Source organism: Cricetulus griseus, chromosome 10 (genome assembly GCF_003668045.3).
Source record: "Cricetulus griseus strain 17A/GY chromosome 10, alternate assembly CriGri-PICRH-1.0, whole genome shotgun sequence".
Taxonomy (NCBI): Eukaryota; Metazoa; Chordata; class Mammalia; order Rodentia; family Cricetidae; genus Cricetulus; species Cricetulus griseus.
In genome coordinates this window covers 16515181-16529120 of record NC_048603.1, presented here as the reverse complement: position 1 = coordinate 16529120, position 13940 = coordinate 16515181, and the positions used below count along the sequence as shown (strand labels likewise).

The window sequence follows — 13940 nt, the reverse complement described above, 5'->3', positions numbered from 1 at the left end:
GATAATGATACATAAAATTATAATCTGTATGAGATTAAGCTTTCTTTTCCACTTGTTCCGTGTGTGTGTGTGTGTGTGTGTGTGTGTGTGTGTGTGTGTGTGTGTGAGAGAGAGAGAGAGAGAGAGAGAGAGAGAGAGAGAGAGAGAGAGACATATGAAGGGAAGAAGAGGAGGGAGGAGAGACACTTTTTTTGATTTGCTGTTCAGTGTTCGCTTGACTTTATAAGACAGACATGCTGCTATAGTCTGATCGTGCATATTTTAGACCTGATGTGTTTAAGTTATATGTCTGTGTTTCCTAAGAGAAATGTAGTCAGTATATCACCATTTAACCAATGTGGTAATCTCGGACCCTTGTGAAATGGTAGGGTGGAGGCGTTCACAGGAGAGCAGTAGAGAAAGCTAGTTCTGAAAGCTCGTTTAGGGAGCAGGGAGCTTTAGGCCTGATCGAGTAAACCTTAGATTTGAATTCTCTCTCTCTTTTAATATTTATTTATTATGTGTACAGTGTTGTCCCGCGCGCTGTATGTTCTCGCCGGCAAGAAATACACGCAGGACACTCGGATCCTTCTGCAGACAAGCTTTAATGCATCTTGAGAGTTGGGAGAGCATAAGCTTACCAGAGCGGAGACCCTGAACCAAGAATCCCATTCCTTAATAAAGGCTGGCAAGCCGCCTGGGACGTGTTACCCTATGAATGGCTTCAGCTCCTCAGGCCAAATGAGCCACGGGATAGGCAGAGATCAAAGGAATGGAGATTACCCAGCGCCTGTGAAGTAATTTACATTTTGGTGTCTTCAGGCACCATTATTGTAATGGAGAATGCAGGAACGGCTCCCTACATATCCCCCTTTTTTTATTAATTAATGATAAGGCTTTATATTTTTACAAGCAAATAGGTCACCCATATGTTGAGGGATAGAGGCAGAGGTTGTACCTTCCCAAATCAAACATTAAGACTGTGTACAAGAGTCGCCATCAGGCTGTTAGCTTGACCCGAAGCGCTCTCGACCTGTCCTCTGCCGTTTTTCTGGGAAAGGGAGGCTCGGGCAGGCAACCCTTATGCAGGACAACATACCTCTCAGAGAAGCCTGCATACTAGGCAACTCTGTGCGATGCCTTTGCTCAACACCCTCATGGGCTGCTCAAACCAGACACTCTACCCTGTGCAATGAGCCTAGGCTCCGGGTGTGCAAGAGCTGTCTGGCCGGCGGCCTATTGCTTAAGTATAGTTAGCCAAATATGAGCGCTTGGGCGATCTCTCTTTAGTTTTGAGCCTAGAGCTTACAGACCAGCCAGAAGTAACACCAATCCGCAAACGGCTGCATCAAACAATCCCACCCCCACCCCTTTCTCTCCGTCAAGGACAGGAGTTAATCTGGATAACAATAGCGGCTCTCAACTCCCGGGGAGAGGGTGGAGTTTCGACTTTTGAAGGTCCGAAGGGGCTCTTCGGGTTGAGTCTTTCTGGGATCCACAGGGGATTTTCTTCATCCTGTGGGAAAACATAATAGCTCCCCTGGATCTTATGAGAATAGGATCCGGGCCTCTCCAAAGATCAGTTAAGATATCTTTTTATTTTACCATTTCCTTGGCCTTTTAGGTTTTGAGGTGAGACGCTTGGCCGCGGTATGGCCCCCAGCGTTAATGTTTATGAGGCTTTAAAGCCACAGGCATTCCAGGCCTTTAAGAAGTGTTGAATAACATACATGGCCTTTTCCCCTATCAAAGACTGGGAAAGCCATCTGTAATTTCCTCCGCTCCTCTAATGGTAAGAAGGAGTGGGTACCAAATAATGGGGGTGCTGATGGAAGTACACCCGCTGGATTAATAGGCGATGGCCTCATATTTGCTTTCACTTTTGGCAGCTGATATCTATCGGGGTGGTATCGTGCTGCCTCCTCCTCTAGCTCTGCTTCCTTGCTAGAGTCTAAAATCTCAGAGTCTGAGCTGCTCAGCTCCAAGGCCTCTAGTTTCATTGTAGGGCAGAGGCTAGGTTTTGAGTCTTTATTTCTCTTAAATTTACCGGGGTGTGACCGGTTATCTCCTATTTTCTCTCCCTCCTTTTTTGTTTCTTTTTCATCTAGTTGAGCTGTTTCCTCTAAAACTTTATCTCTTGAGCTTTCAGAGTCATCAGAGCTATCAAGATTTAAAGCTTTAAACTTATTTACAGAATCATCTAACAAATTATTCACTCCCTTGTCATTAGACATCCCAGGAGGTCCTTTTTTCTTATTTGTTGTTGTTTCTTTTAACAAATTATTCACTCCCTTGTCACAAGACATCCCGGGAGGTCCTTTTTCCTTATATTTTATTGTTGGGCGCGCCCCATCTCTCACCACATTCGGTTTCTGACATGTAATTCTGTACTTCTTTAAGATTGTTACAACAGTGAGAAAGGTCAAAATAGCTCCTAGTAAAAGCACAGAAGCCTCTATATTAACCTCCCAAAATAGCAACATTCCCAAGCCAAAGTCCAGAAAAAACATACCTCTCCGAATTTACCACCCTGCAGTTCTGAATCCGCCCCGTTAGAGGGGTCTCCGCAGTGCCGGAGATGTTAACAAATTCCCGGGTTTCGGCACCAGATGTCCCGCGCTGTATGTTCTCGCCGGCAAGAAATACACGCAGGACACTCGGATCCTTCTGCAGATAAGCTTTAATGCATCTTGAGAGTTGGGAGAGCATAAGCTTACCAGAGCGGAGACCCTGAACCAAGAATCCCATTCCTTAATAAAGGCTGGCAAGCCGCCTGGGACGTGTTACCCTATGAATGGCTTCAGCTCCTCAGGCCAAATGAGCCACGGGATAGGCAGAGATCAAAGGAATGGAGATTACCCAGCGCCTGTGAAGTAATTTACATTTTGGTGTCTTCAGGCACCATTATTGTAATGGAGAATGCAGGAACGGCTCCCTACACAGTGTTCTTTCTGCATGCATGCCTGCACACTAGGAGAGGGCATCAAATCTTGTTATAGATGGTTGTGAGCCACCGTGTGGTTGCTGGGAATGGAACTCAGATCCTCTGGAAGAGCAGCCAGTGCTCTTAACCTCTGAGCCATCTCTCCAGCCCCTACATTTAAATTCTTTTTTTTTTTTTAAAGATTTTATTTATTTATTATGTATACAACATTCTGCTTCCATGTATATTTGCACACTAGAAGAGGGCACCAGATCTCATAACGGATGGTTGTGAGCCACCATGTGGTTGCTGGGAATTGAACTCAGGACCTGTGGAAGAGCAGTCAGTGCTCTTAACCTCTGAGCCGTCACTCCAGCCCTAAATTCTAACCTCTAGATTTAGCTCTAGAAATAGAGGACTACAACTTTGACATGTGTACACCCGTCCCAAATATTATTCCATTTAAATCTCACACTGACAAACCTTTTAATGTGTTGTAAGATTGTAGCGGCTTAATAATTCACATTCCAATGTAATAAACAGGAACTCTGTAAATTCTCCACTGACTCCTCTCCTGTTTGGGAATGTTTATACCATAGCGATTATAGGGCTTAGGTTAATAATTCATGTTACACTAGAAATCTCAAAGGGGAAAAGTTCCTTGTTTCCGTTAACATGTCACATCAGTGTGATTCCAGCGGTACCTGTCAGTGTGTCACGCTGGCATGGCTACCTGTGCTACCTACTCACATGGTGGCCTTGCGTTTGTCCTCGTGAAAGTCGCTTTCCTACCCAAGAGTTTTCTCTAAAAACAGGTAGTGGGGCCTGTCAGATGGCTCAGAGGGTAAAAGCGCTTGATAGGTGAGCCTGGAGAACTGAGTTCAGTCCTCAGAGCCTGTGCTTGCGTGCGCATACGCACAGAGACACACACAGACTCAGTCTCTCTCTCTCACACACAGACAGACACACAACAGACCCAGTCACACACACAGACACAGACAGCTACACACATATAGCCACACACACACACACACACACACACACACAGACATACAACAGACCTAGTCTCTCTCTCTCTCTCTCTCTCTCTCTCACACACACACACACACACACACAGACAGACACACAACAGACCCAGTCACACACACAGACACATACAGCTACACACATATAGCCACACACACACACAGTCACACCAAACACACAACAGACCTAGTCTCTCTCTCACACACAGTCACACCACACAGACATACAACAGACCTAGTCTCTCTCTCTCTCTCTCTCTCTCTCTCTCTCTCTCACACACACACACACACACACACACACACACAGACAGACACACAACAGACCCAGTCACACACACAGACACATACAGCTACACACATATAGCCACACACACACACAGTCACACCAAACACACAACAGACCTAGTCTCTCTCTCACACACAGTCACACCACACAGACACACACACACCACACACACACACACACACACACACACACACACACACACACACACAGGCAAGTAATAAAAACTATATGGTGGTTGTGGGGTCAACAAGTTAATTCTCTCCTGTAATCCTGTCTCTGGTGTGGGTGACGTAACTTCTTTCTGTTTTGTCTTTGAAAATGTCCTAGAGCTCCATTCTGGAACCTCACAGCAGTGGCAAGTCAAGACGGGCACCCACGTGCTTCCCGAGTCTGACGTGATCGAGCAGTCTTCCTCCAAAACCATGTTCAAGAAAAAGGGGGGCTGGAAAGCAGGTCCTGAGGGCGCGTCTCAGGAGATCCCCAAGTATATAACTGGTAGGTGTTCGTAAGGAAACGTGAGCTCTTGGTTTCCAGTGTCGGCACGGGGGCTGCTCCCTTCTCCCTCTGTTCTAACCGCCGCTCGCCTCTAGCCTGGACTTTGACCATTCCGTCCTTAAGCTGGTGGCTCTGCCCTCTTCAGATTCTCTCTGAGTCATCTCATAAATCTTTTCGTAAGCTGTTCCCCTAACTTCCATCTCCCTCGCCCCCTAAAGTACGGCACACTCTTTATCAGGGTGCTCTGCGTTAAAGCCTGGCCTCCAGCCTCAGCTTCCTGACTGATGGTCACCTCCATCCCGACTGTGCCCTGAACTCCGTGCTCCTTCAACGTAACTTAGATGCTCTAGTGTCTCTATTCCCTCTTAGATTAATTTGCTGCTTTTTCTAGCGCCAAGTTTACAGAGAGAGAGAGAGAGAGAGAGAGAGAGAGAGAGAGAGAGAGAGAGAGAGAGAGAGAGAGAGAAACACACACACACACACAGAAGCTGGAGACTGATTCCGTTTTTCAGTGAGGAAAACCAATAATAATTATAACAAGTTTTGAAAGAGCAGAAAATGATAAAGGAAAACCCCCTTGTTATTATTTTTTTCCCTTTGTTTTTTTCATTTGTGAATGTTTTGATTAAGAACAGTGATGATTAGGGGTGGGGGTGGGACGCGGGGGCTCAGTGGTAATAGCATTTGCTGTGTAAACACAGAACCTGGTTTGAATCTCTGGTGCCCGTGTGGAAAGCTGGACATGGTTGACCCTGGGAACTTGCTGGACAGCCGGTCCACCCAGCCTTGAGCTTCCAGTTCAGCTGGAGACCCTGTCTCAAGGGGATGAATCAGAGAATGTCAGGAACACTCAGACGTCTTCCTCTGCCTCTGCTTGTATGGAGTCCGGGTGCATGTAGCCAAATATGCATCGTGTATACACAGCACAATGCAGAATTCAAGAGAATAGGAAACACTGGTTGTGATTGTATTACATGACTGTATATTGCTTGTGATCTTTCTTCTTCAAAACTCCTAAAATTGGCTAACCTTAGCCGGGCGTTGGTGGCGCATACCTTTAATCCCAGCACTCGGGAGGCAGAGGCAGGCGGATCTCTGTGAGTTCGAGGCCAGCCTGGTCTACAAGAGCTAGTTCTCGGACAGGCTCCAAAACAAAACAAATTGGCTAACCTTTTTTACTGAATAGAATATTTAGGAAGCTAGGGATTTTTCTTAACTAGAAAATGGAATTCTTTTAGAACATAAATCCCCACACCCTCGCCCCCAAAAAAGATTTAAAAAAGCCGGGCAGTGGTGGTGCTTGTCTTTAATCTCAGCATTCGGGTTGAAGGGGTGGGGGGTGGGATGTGGGGGAGGGGGGCAGAGACAGACGGATCTCTGTGAGTTCGAGGGCAGTCTAGTCTACAGAGTGAGTTCGAGGGAAGCCTCCAAAGCTACACAGAGAAACCCTGTCTCGAAAAACAAAAATACAAATTGGAAATTTTTTGAAGAATCTTCTTGAGTGAATAGGACACAGAAATGACCAGTATTGGCACTTACCTCACAGGAGTCACAATGCCCCATTGTAAGCGATTGTTTCAGGTCTGATCCTGCTGAAACCCAGCAGAGAGACTGCTGGCTCAAGGATTGCTGTAGTGACCTTGCCATTTTTCTTCACAGCTGCTACATTTGCTCAGGCTCGAGCAGCTGAGATCAGTGCTATGTTAAAAGCCGTCGCCCAGAAGTCGTCTAATTCACTGGTTTTCCAGACTCTTCCACGACACATGCGACGAAGAGCCATGAGCCACAACGTCAAACGCCTCCCTAGACGGTTGCAGGAGATGGCCAAAAAAGAGGTAGCGTTTCTTTCATTTAGTGTCAACATTTAGGTTAGTAGTTTCTAGAAGTATTAGCAAGTGTTGACGTGGAAGACTTTTAAGGTAATCAGCACACCTACTTTTTTTTTTACTCTTGAATATTTTTAGTTTGAACGTTATCTAGCCCTGTCCACCCTCTGTAGCTACTTTAGCAGGTAGTCAGATATTGTAGCTGCTTTTAGTAGTTCTTTAATCCCAGCACTCAGGAGGCAGAGGCAGACGGATCTTTGTGAGTTTGAGACCACCTGGTCTCCAGAGTGAGTTTTCAGGACAGCCAGGAGGATAACATAGTGAGACCCTTTGTTGATATCCTGGCTTCTCCCTGGGTCCTGGGCAACCTTGCCCTGTTCCTGCGCCCAGTTTCTCTCCTCCTCCCGCCCATGGTTTCTCCTCGGCACCCGCCTGCCACTCCCTGCCAGCCCTCTTCTTAGGGAACCTTTCCTGGTCATGGGGCCTCTCTAATCCTCGGCCTCTCCCTGCCATGGGATCGCTCTTCTCGGGATCCATCTTGACAGGTGATTGCTCCTTACTGCTGTCAGAGGTTGCATGGCTGTGTCGTGCATGTATTAATTGGCTGCATAAGGGCTGTGCATGCAGAAACCCTGTGGAACTGGGGTTGCACAGAGCTGGGCAACAGCAGCTCTGTGACTCCAGTTTCAACAGCCTCACGGCTGAGACTCATTCTAAACCATTCCTGTTCCTCCTGCCTGTTCTCCTTTTTTCCATTTCTGCTCCCCTCCCTTTGCTCCTTTTCCCAAATAAACTCCATGTGAAAGTTTGGTGAATCATGTTTCATCGCGCAGCAGCTGCAGCAAAAGAGCAACAAGAGTTTATCCCACAAGAGTTTAAAATGCAGTATTTGGAAACCCACCCTGCCTGCCTGCCTGCCTGCCTGCCTGCCTGCCTGCCTGCCTGTCTGCCTGCTTTCCTGCCTTCCTGCCTTCCTGCCTTCCCTGATCTTCCTGCCTTTGCAGCACTGGTGCTGGTCTTACAGGGCCGTAGTACTGAGAGAAACCTCCTCTTGTTAATGGTGTGGAATTAGTTAATGAATTCGAGGGCCGGTGAGATGCCTACCTAGTAAAGGCTCTTGCTGTCAAGACCCACAATCTGAGTTTGATTCCCAGGATCCACATGGTGGAAGAGAAAAACTGACTTCCTTAGAGTGTCTCATCTGACCTCTACATGTGAACCATAGCCCTGCCGTGTGTGTATGAACACGCAAGCACACACAATAAAATTTAAAAATAATTCTGATTCTCCCACCAGATACTTATTTTAGATCCTGTGTTTTTAGAGTATGGCCGGCTCAGAGTCAGAAGGTTGAAAGAAAGTAACGTCACAGCTTAGCATTTGCTGTTTGGCTTTCCTAAAGTTGAAAGCTTGAGCTTGGTTTTTATTTTTATACAAATCTAATTATGTTTAGGCTCTACTCTAAAATTGGCTAAGCTACTCATGTCTTTACTATATGCATCAAAATGTATTTATCAAATGCCTGCTGTGTGTTGGTATTCGGCTGGGAGTGGGTTAGAATTCAGCAAGTTGAAGTCCTTGTCTTACAAGGGGTTTACAAATGTACACACTAGGGTCAGCCTTTCTTCTTTACACCGTAGGCAGAGAAAGCTGCTCACCAGAAGAAAGAACAATCGAAAAATAAATGCCACAAAGCCCGGAGATGTCACCTCAACCGGACTCTGGAATTCAACCGTAGGCAGAAGAGGAATATATGGCTGGAGACTCATATCTGGCACGCCAAACGGTTTCACATGGTGAAGAAGTGGGGCTACTGTCTCGGCGAGAGGCCCACAACCAAGAGCCACCGAGCCTGCTATCGAGCCATGACAAACCTCTGCCTCCTGCAGGTACATAAACGCGGGCCTTCCCAGTACGCGCGTGTAGAATTGTTCGTGGTCTTTTCTCTGAGGAAGGGGACCCTGCTGGGTGCTGGAGATGGAGCAGCCTTAGTGGGGGAGAGAGACGTCTGCCAGTTACTGTTCAAGTATATGGGGTGTAAGGCATATGTACCAGTCTATTTGTTTTGTTTTTGAGACAGGTTCCACACTAGTCAATGCTGGACTAGAATAGTCTGTATTCTCTTCATTCGGTCCTTGCAACAACAGCATGAGGTCAGAAGTTTTTGTTATACAGATGACGAAACCCAGTTACAGACATCTGGGTAACTCACCCATGACCGTGCGGCTCCTGAGCTTGGAGTCAGGTCATCCCATTTTTCTCTGTTGTGACCCAGTTGTGCGAATTTGGGCGAGCTCCGTATGGTCACTGGTAACTGAGAGGGAGCCGTTGTTGGCAGGAAGGTTTCTGTGCCTGTGATGGCTGAGGGTGCTCTGGATCTGTCCAAGGCACGGCTGTAATTCTCTTTCGGTTCTGATTGCTGAGTGGACTGAACTTGCTTCAAGCTGCCGTGGTTAGGGTTGGTTTGGGTGTCGTGGCCCTGGCCTGATGGCTGCTTCTGCTGGACTGTGTAGCATTGTACAAATGCCTGTCTTGGTGCCTTGGTGCCCTCTCCTGGCATGCCAGGAGCAGTAGGACTGATTCTAAGGTTGTGGCAAAGACTGTAGCTGTTGCCAGTTCTTCAGGATTCTTCAGTACTCAGCCCTGTCTCTCTTCATCTTACCTACAGTAGAAAGATCTTACTTTTGGGTTTCCTCATGTGTTGCTTAGTCAGACCAGCAGAGCCAGGACAGAGCATGGGAGGGAGACGGGACAAATGAATTGTTTATGTCAGAATTCTGCACTGTGCTGTATAACTCAGGTACTGCACTGACTAACAAAGTTGTGGGGTTCTCTGTCTTGCTCCTTTACTGTGGCTTCTCCCTTTATGTAGATCTGGGGAAAGAATAATCCCTTTATTTAGAAGCAACAGTTTTTATAGCCCACTTTGAACTTTCCTGAGAGAGTGGGATAAAACCCAAATATGCTTGCTAAAATGTAGGACCCTGTGTGTTGTAAATTAAAGGAAGATTCATTTTGACTTTTGACTCAGACTGGCTAAGACTGTCTGCTAATGTGATAGTAATAGTCAGGCTGTAGATTTTGAGCTGTTGAAGAGCTGGCTTTGGATGATTGGTTTTGTGTTTTAGAACAGGTTTTCTTTTCGCCAGTGGTGTTAGATCAGATGCCCTCTGGAGCTGAACTTACACAGTTGTGAACCACCCAGAGTGGATGCTGTGACTTGAACTTGGGTCCCCTGCAAGAGCTCTTACAAGCCGTACAAGCTCTTAACCTCAGAGCCATCTCTCCTGTATCCCTCAGCAGGTTTTCTGATATGGCATTGGCTTCTTAGCATTTTTTTTTAAAGATGTGTTTATTATGTACAGTATTCTGCATGCAGGTACGCTGTAGGCCAGAAGAGGGCACCAGATCTCATAAAGGATGGTTGTGAGCCACCATGTGGTTGCAGGGAATTGAACCCTGATCCTCTGGAAGAGCAGCCAATGTTTTCCAGCCCAGTGTTTTTTTTTTTTTTTTAACTACCTAACGGATCATAGCATATTTAATTATTTTTCTCCTTTGCTCAGGACTTATCATATTACTGCTGTTTGGAGCTGAAAGGCAAAGAGGAAGAAATCCTGAAGGCTCTTTCTCAGATGTGTAGCACAGACACAGGTAATCTCTTCCAAAGCCAGGCTCTGCTTTAATCTTCGTCTGTTTATGAATTGGTTGAAGGAATGTCTACTACAAGCATTTTGCAGTTTTAATATCAGGATGTGTGAGATATTTAAATCTTTTTTATTTTTTACATTCCAATCCTAGTTCCCCCCCTCCTCTCACTCCCCCACCCCCCACCTCCCAACTGCTCCTCGGAGAGGGTGAGGCCTCCCCTAGGAAGTCTACTAAGTCTGTCCCATCATCTCCTTGAGGCAGGACCAAGGCCCCTCTCCACCCCACACCCCTGTGTCTAGGCTGGGCAAGGTAGCTCTCCATATAGAATGGGCTCCACTAAGTCAGTTTGTGCATTAGAGTCAGATCTTGGACCCACTGCCAGTGGCCTCATATATTGTCCCAGTCACACCATTGTCACCTATATTAAGGGAGTCTGGTTCAGTCATACACAGGTTCCCCATTTGTCAGACCTGAGTCAGTGACCTCTCACCAGCTCGGGTCAGCTGATTCCGTGGGTTTCCCCATCGTGGTCTCGACTCCTTTGTTCATATTATCCCTCCTCCCTCACTTTGACTGTACTCCAGGAGCTCAGCCCATTGGTTAATTGTGGATTTCTGCATCTGCTTCCATCTGTTTCTGAAAGAGGATTCTAGCTGATATTTAAATCTTTAATGACGTTCCTATGTGTAAAGCAAGACATTATTCTGTGGAGTAAGCTTAGGTAGAAACAACTTGAAACTCACTAAATCATTTAACAAATCTTTTTTGGGAACTTACTGTGTGCCACAGATTAAAAGAAAAGAACCAAAGTTGCTTCTCTCATGGAGACACAGGGGTTAATATTGTGGCTCTCAGGAAGTGGTGCTTTGTGTGAGCACTTGAAGTCTCAGTGCTTGTTTGTGTGTTACAGGACTGACTTTTGCTGCAGTTCATTGCTTGTCTGGGAAGAGGCAAGGGAGTGTCATGCTCTACCAGGCAAATAAGTATCCCAGAGACATGCTTGGGCCCGTTACGTTTGTCTGGAAGTCTAAGACGACCCCGGGGGATTCTTCCGAGGATAGGCAGTTGTGGATCTGGCTTCATCCAACTCTTAAACTGGTACATTGTTCTGTTGCATTCGACTTACTTAATTATACAGTGTGTGGGTACCAGGGATCAAACTCATGTCATCAGACTTGGTGACAATTCCATTTTACTTACCTGCAGAGCCATCTCACCTGCTCACCGTCATGTTTTTCATTACCACTGGAAGACAGTATTTTAGAAACTTCAGTGGTATGAAAGTATGGCTGACAGATTGGTATGACACTTTTATTTGTTTTGTTTTTTGATTTTTTGAGACAGGGTTTCCCTGTGTAACTTTGGAGGCTGTCCTGGAGCTCGCTCTGTAGACCAGGCTGGTCTCGAACTCACAGAGATCCACCTGCCTCCACCTCCTGGGATTAAAGTGCTCCAAGTGCTGGGATTAAAGGCGTGCGCCACTACTGCCCAGTGGTATGACACTTTTTTAATAAGTCAATTAAAATTTTGTTTCCTTCCATCCTTTTTTATTTATGTTTTGAGACAGGGTCTGTGTAACCCTTGCTATCCTGGGTTTGCTATGTATACTAAACTGGCCTCAAACTCACAGAGATCTGTCTGCTTCTGTCTCCCAAGTGCTGGGATTAAAGCCATGTGCCACAATGGCTGATATATTTCTTTATTTAAAAAAAATTATTTTTATCTAAGACTATTGAACAAAAAATGGATATATTTACCTTGAACATGATGATCTGATAAATATATACACATTATTTAATGATTGCCACAATGAACACAACCGTCTCTATCAATTTAATTTGTAACACTGCATTTAACTCAAGCATATTTATTAAGGATATATTTCTTTCTTTTTTTTTTTTTAAAGATTTTATTTATTATGTATACAACATTCTGCTTCCATGTATATCTGCACACCAGAAGAGGGCACCAGATCTCATAACGGATGGCTGTGAGCCACCGTGTGGTTGCTGGGAATTGAACTCAGGACCTCTGGAAGAGCAGTCAGTGCTCTTAACCTCTGAGCCATCTCTCCAGCCCCAAGAATATATTTCTATCTTATGTGTGTGGGTGTATTGCTTACATGTATAACTGCATCATGTGTGTACCTGGTGCCCGTGGAGTCCAAAAGAGACTGTCTGATTGCCTGGAACTGGAGTAACTGACATTTGTTAGCCTCTGTGTAGTTGAGACTTAAACCCGGGTCCTCTGCAGGAGCAGTCAGTGGTCTTAACTACTGAGAGATACCTATCCGGCCCTCTGCGTTTAAATTCTGAGGATTTAAAGGCGCTGTTTAACCACTTTATAGTGGGACGCAATTAATGCGTACCAAAAAGGAATCAGAGCAAGTTTGATGAACAGAAGTTTATTAGAAAAAGTACTCAGGTGACGGAGTCACTCCTTTACACCCAGGCCCTGCATGTGACTCTCACATTTAAGGTCTTGCTATGTCACTGACTACGCCCTCATATGCTTGGTCTGCATCATCTGTCAGCACCCAAGAGGGCGTGGCTAACATTTCCCCTACATCACTTCATTAGGCTGTTCTGGAGGAAATGAAAACTACGTGCCAGTGTTCAGAACCTGTCACTTCAAGTGTCTGTGTTCCTGACCCACTCCTGACACCAGCCCAAGAAGAAAGTCAGCCTGAACTAACTGATGACAAAATTGGCAAGAAAAGAAAAAGGAAAGACAATGAAAAAAGTGCTCAACGAACTAAGAAAACTATTGGTGATGGGACTAGAGACCCGTGTCAGCCACGTTCGTGGGTCTCTCCTACCACAGGGATTGTCATCAGGTAGGAGCTGAGTTCACTGTGAGACGAGTGAAGATCTCACTCCCCCCCCCTTTTATTCCTTTTGGGTTTTCATGACAGGGTTTCTCTGTGTAGCCCTTGCTGTGCTTGGAACTCACTGTGTAGACCAGGCTGTCCTGAACTCAGATCTGCCTGCCTCTGCCTCCTGAGTGCTGGGGTTAAAGGCGGGCGCCACCAACGCCCGGCTGTGACTTGTGCTGTGTGCTACCAAATCTGCTATGATTTGTCCCGTCTTTGCCAGTGGTGTAGATGAGGTGTGACCCTAATTGTTCTTAACAATGAAAACCTGGAGTCAGATATTAGAGGGAAGGCTGGAAGATGAGAGAAGCAGAGCAGCCAGCCACTAGAGGGACTTCTTACCTCTTGCAGTCCTCTGACCGAAAGGGCCAGATCCTGTCTATACCTCCCTAGTGCTATGATTAAAGGCATATATATATATGTATGTATGTATGTATGTATGTATATGCATGCCTCCCATGCTGGGATCACAGGCGTGAGCCACCACTGCCTGGTCTCTATGGCTAGCTCTGCCCTCTGATTTCCAGGCAACTTTATTTGTCAGAACATAAAATATCATACAACATAGACGTCATCTGTGATGGAAGTTTCTGTTTAATGGTCTTTCCTCAGTGATTTGACAATGGAGATGAATAGGTTCCGGCTGATTGGTCCCCTTTCCCACTGTATCCTGACCTCGGCACTGAGGGCTGCTCCTCTGCACACAGTGAGTCAATGTGTCTTGTTCTTGTGTCTGTATAACATCTGTGTCTCTCATCAGCCCCTCGGATTACTGATGGTAGGCAGGCCCCGCCCTGCCCTCTACTCAGTCTGCAGTGCTTAGCACAGTGAGTGCCTAGCACACAGCGAAAGCTCCTCTGCCTGCCTTAGGTGGAGTAAAGAT

At 46.1% G+C, this 13940-nt stretch overlaps 1 protein-coding gene across 2 annotated transcripts in view; it reads left to right on the top strand.

Annotated features, from left to right (window-relative positions):
- Pop1 (POP1 homolog, ribonuclease P/MRP subunit) overlaps positions 1-13940 on the top strand; it is a 29881-nt gene that overhangs the window by 3686 nt on the left and 12255 nt on the right. For both annotated transcript variants that reach the window (XM_027431524.2, XM_035449619.1), the window contains exons 3-9: positions 4541-4708; positions 6368-6543; positions 8175-8423; positions 10101-10188; positions 11096-11283; positions 12765-13021; positions 13670-13763. In XM_027431524.2, the coding sequence (XP_027287325.1) occupies positions 4541-4708; positions 6368-6543; positions 8175-8423; positions 10101-10188; positions 11096-11283; positions 12765-13021; positions 13670-13763 (1220 nt within the window). The remainder of the gene's footprint in view (positions 1-4540; positions 4709-6367; positions 6544-8174; positions 8424-10100; positions 10189-11095; positions 11284-12764; positions 13022-13669; positions 13764-13940) is intronic.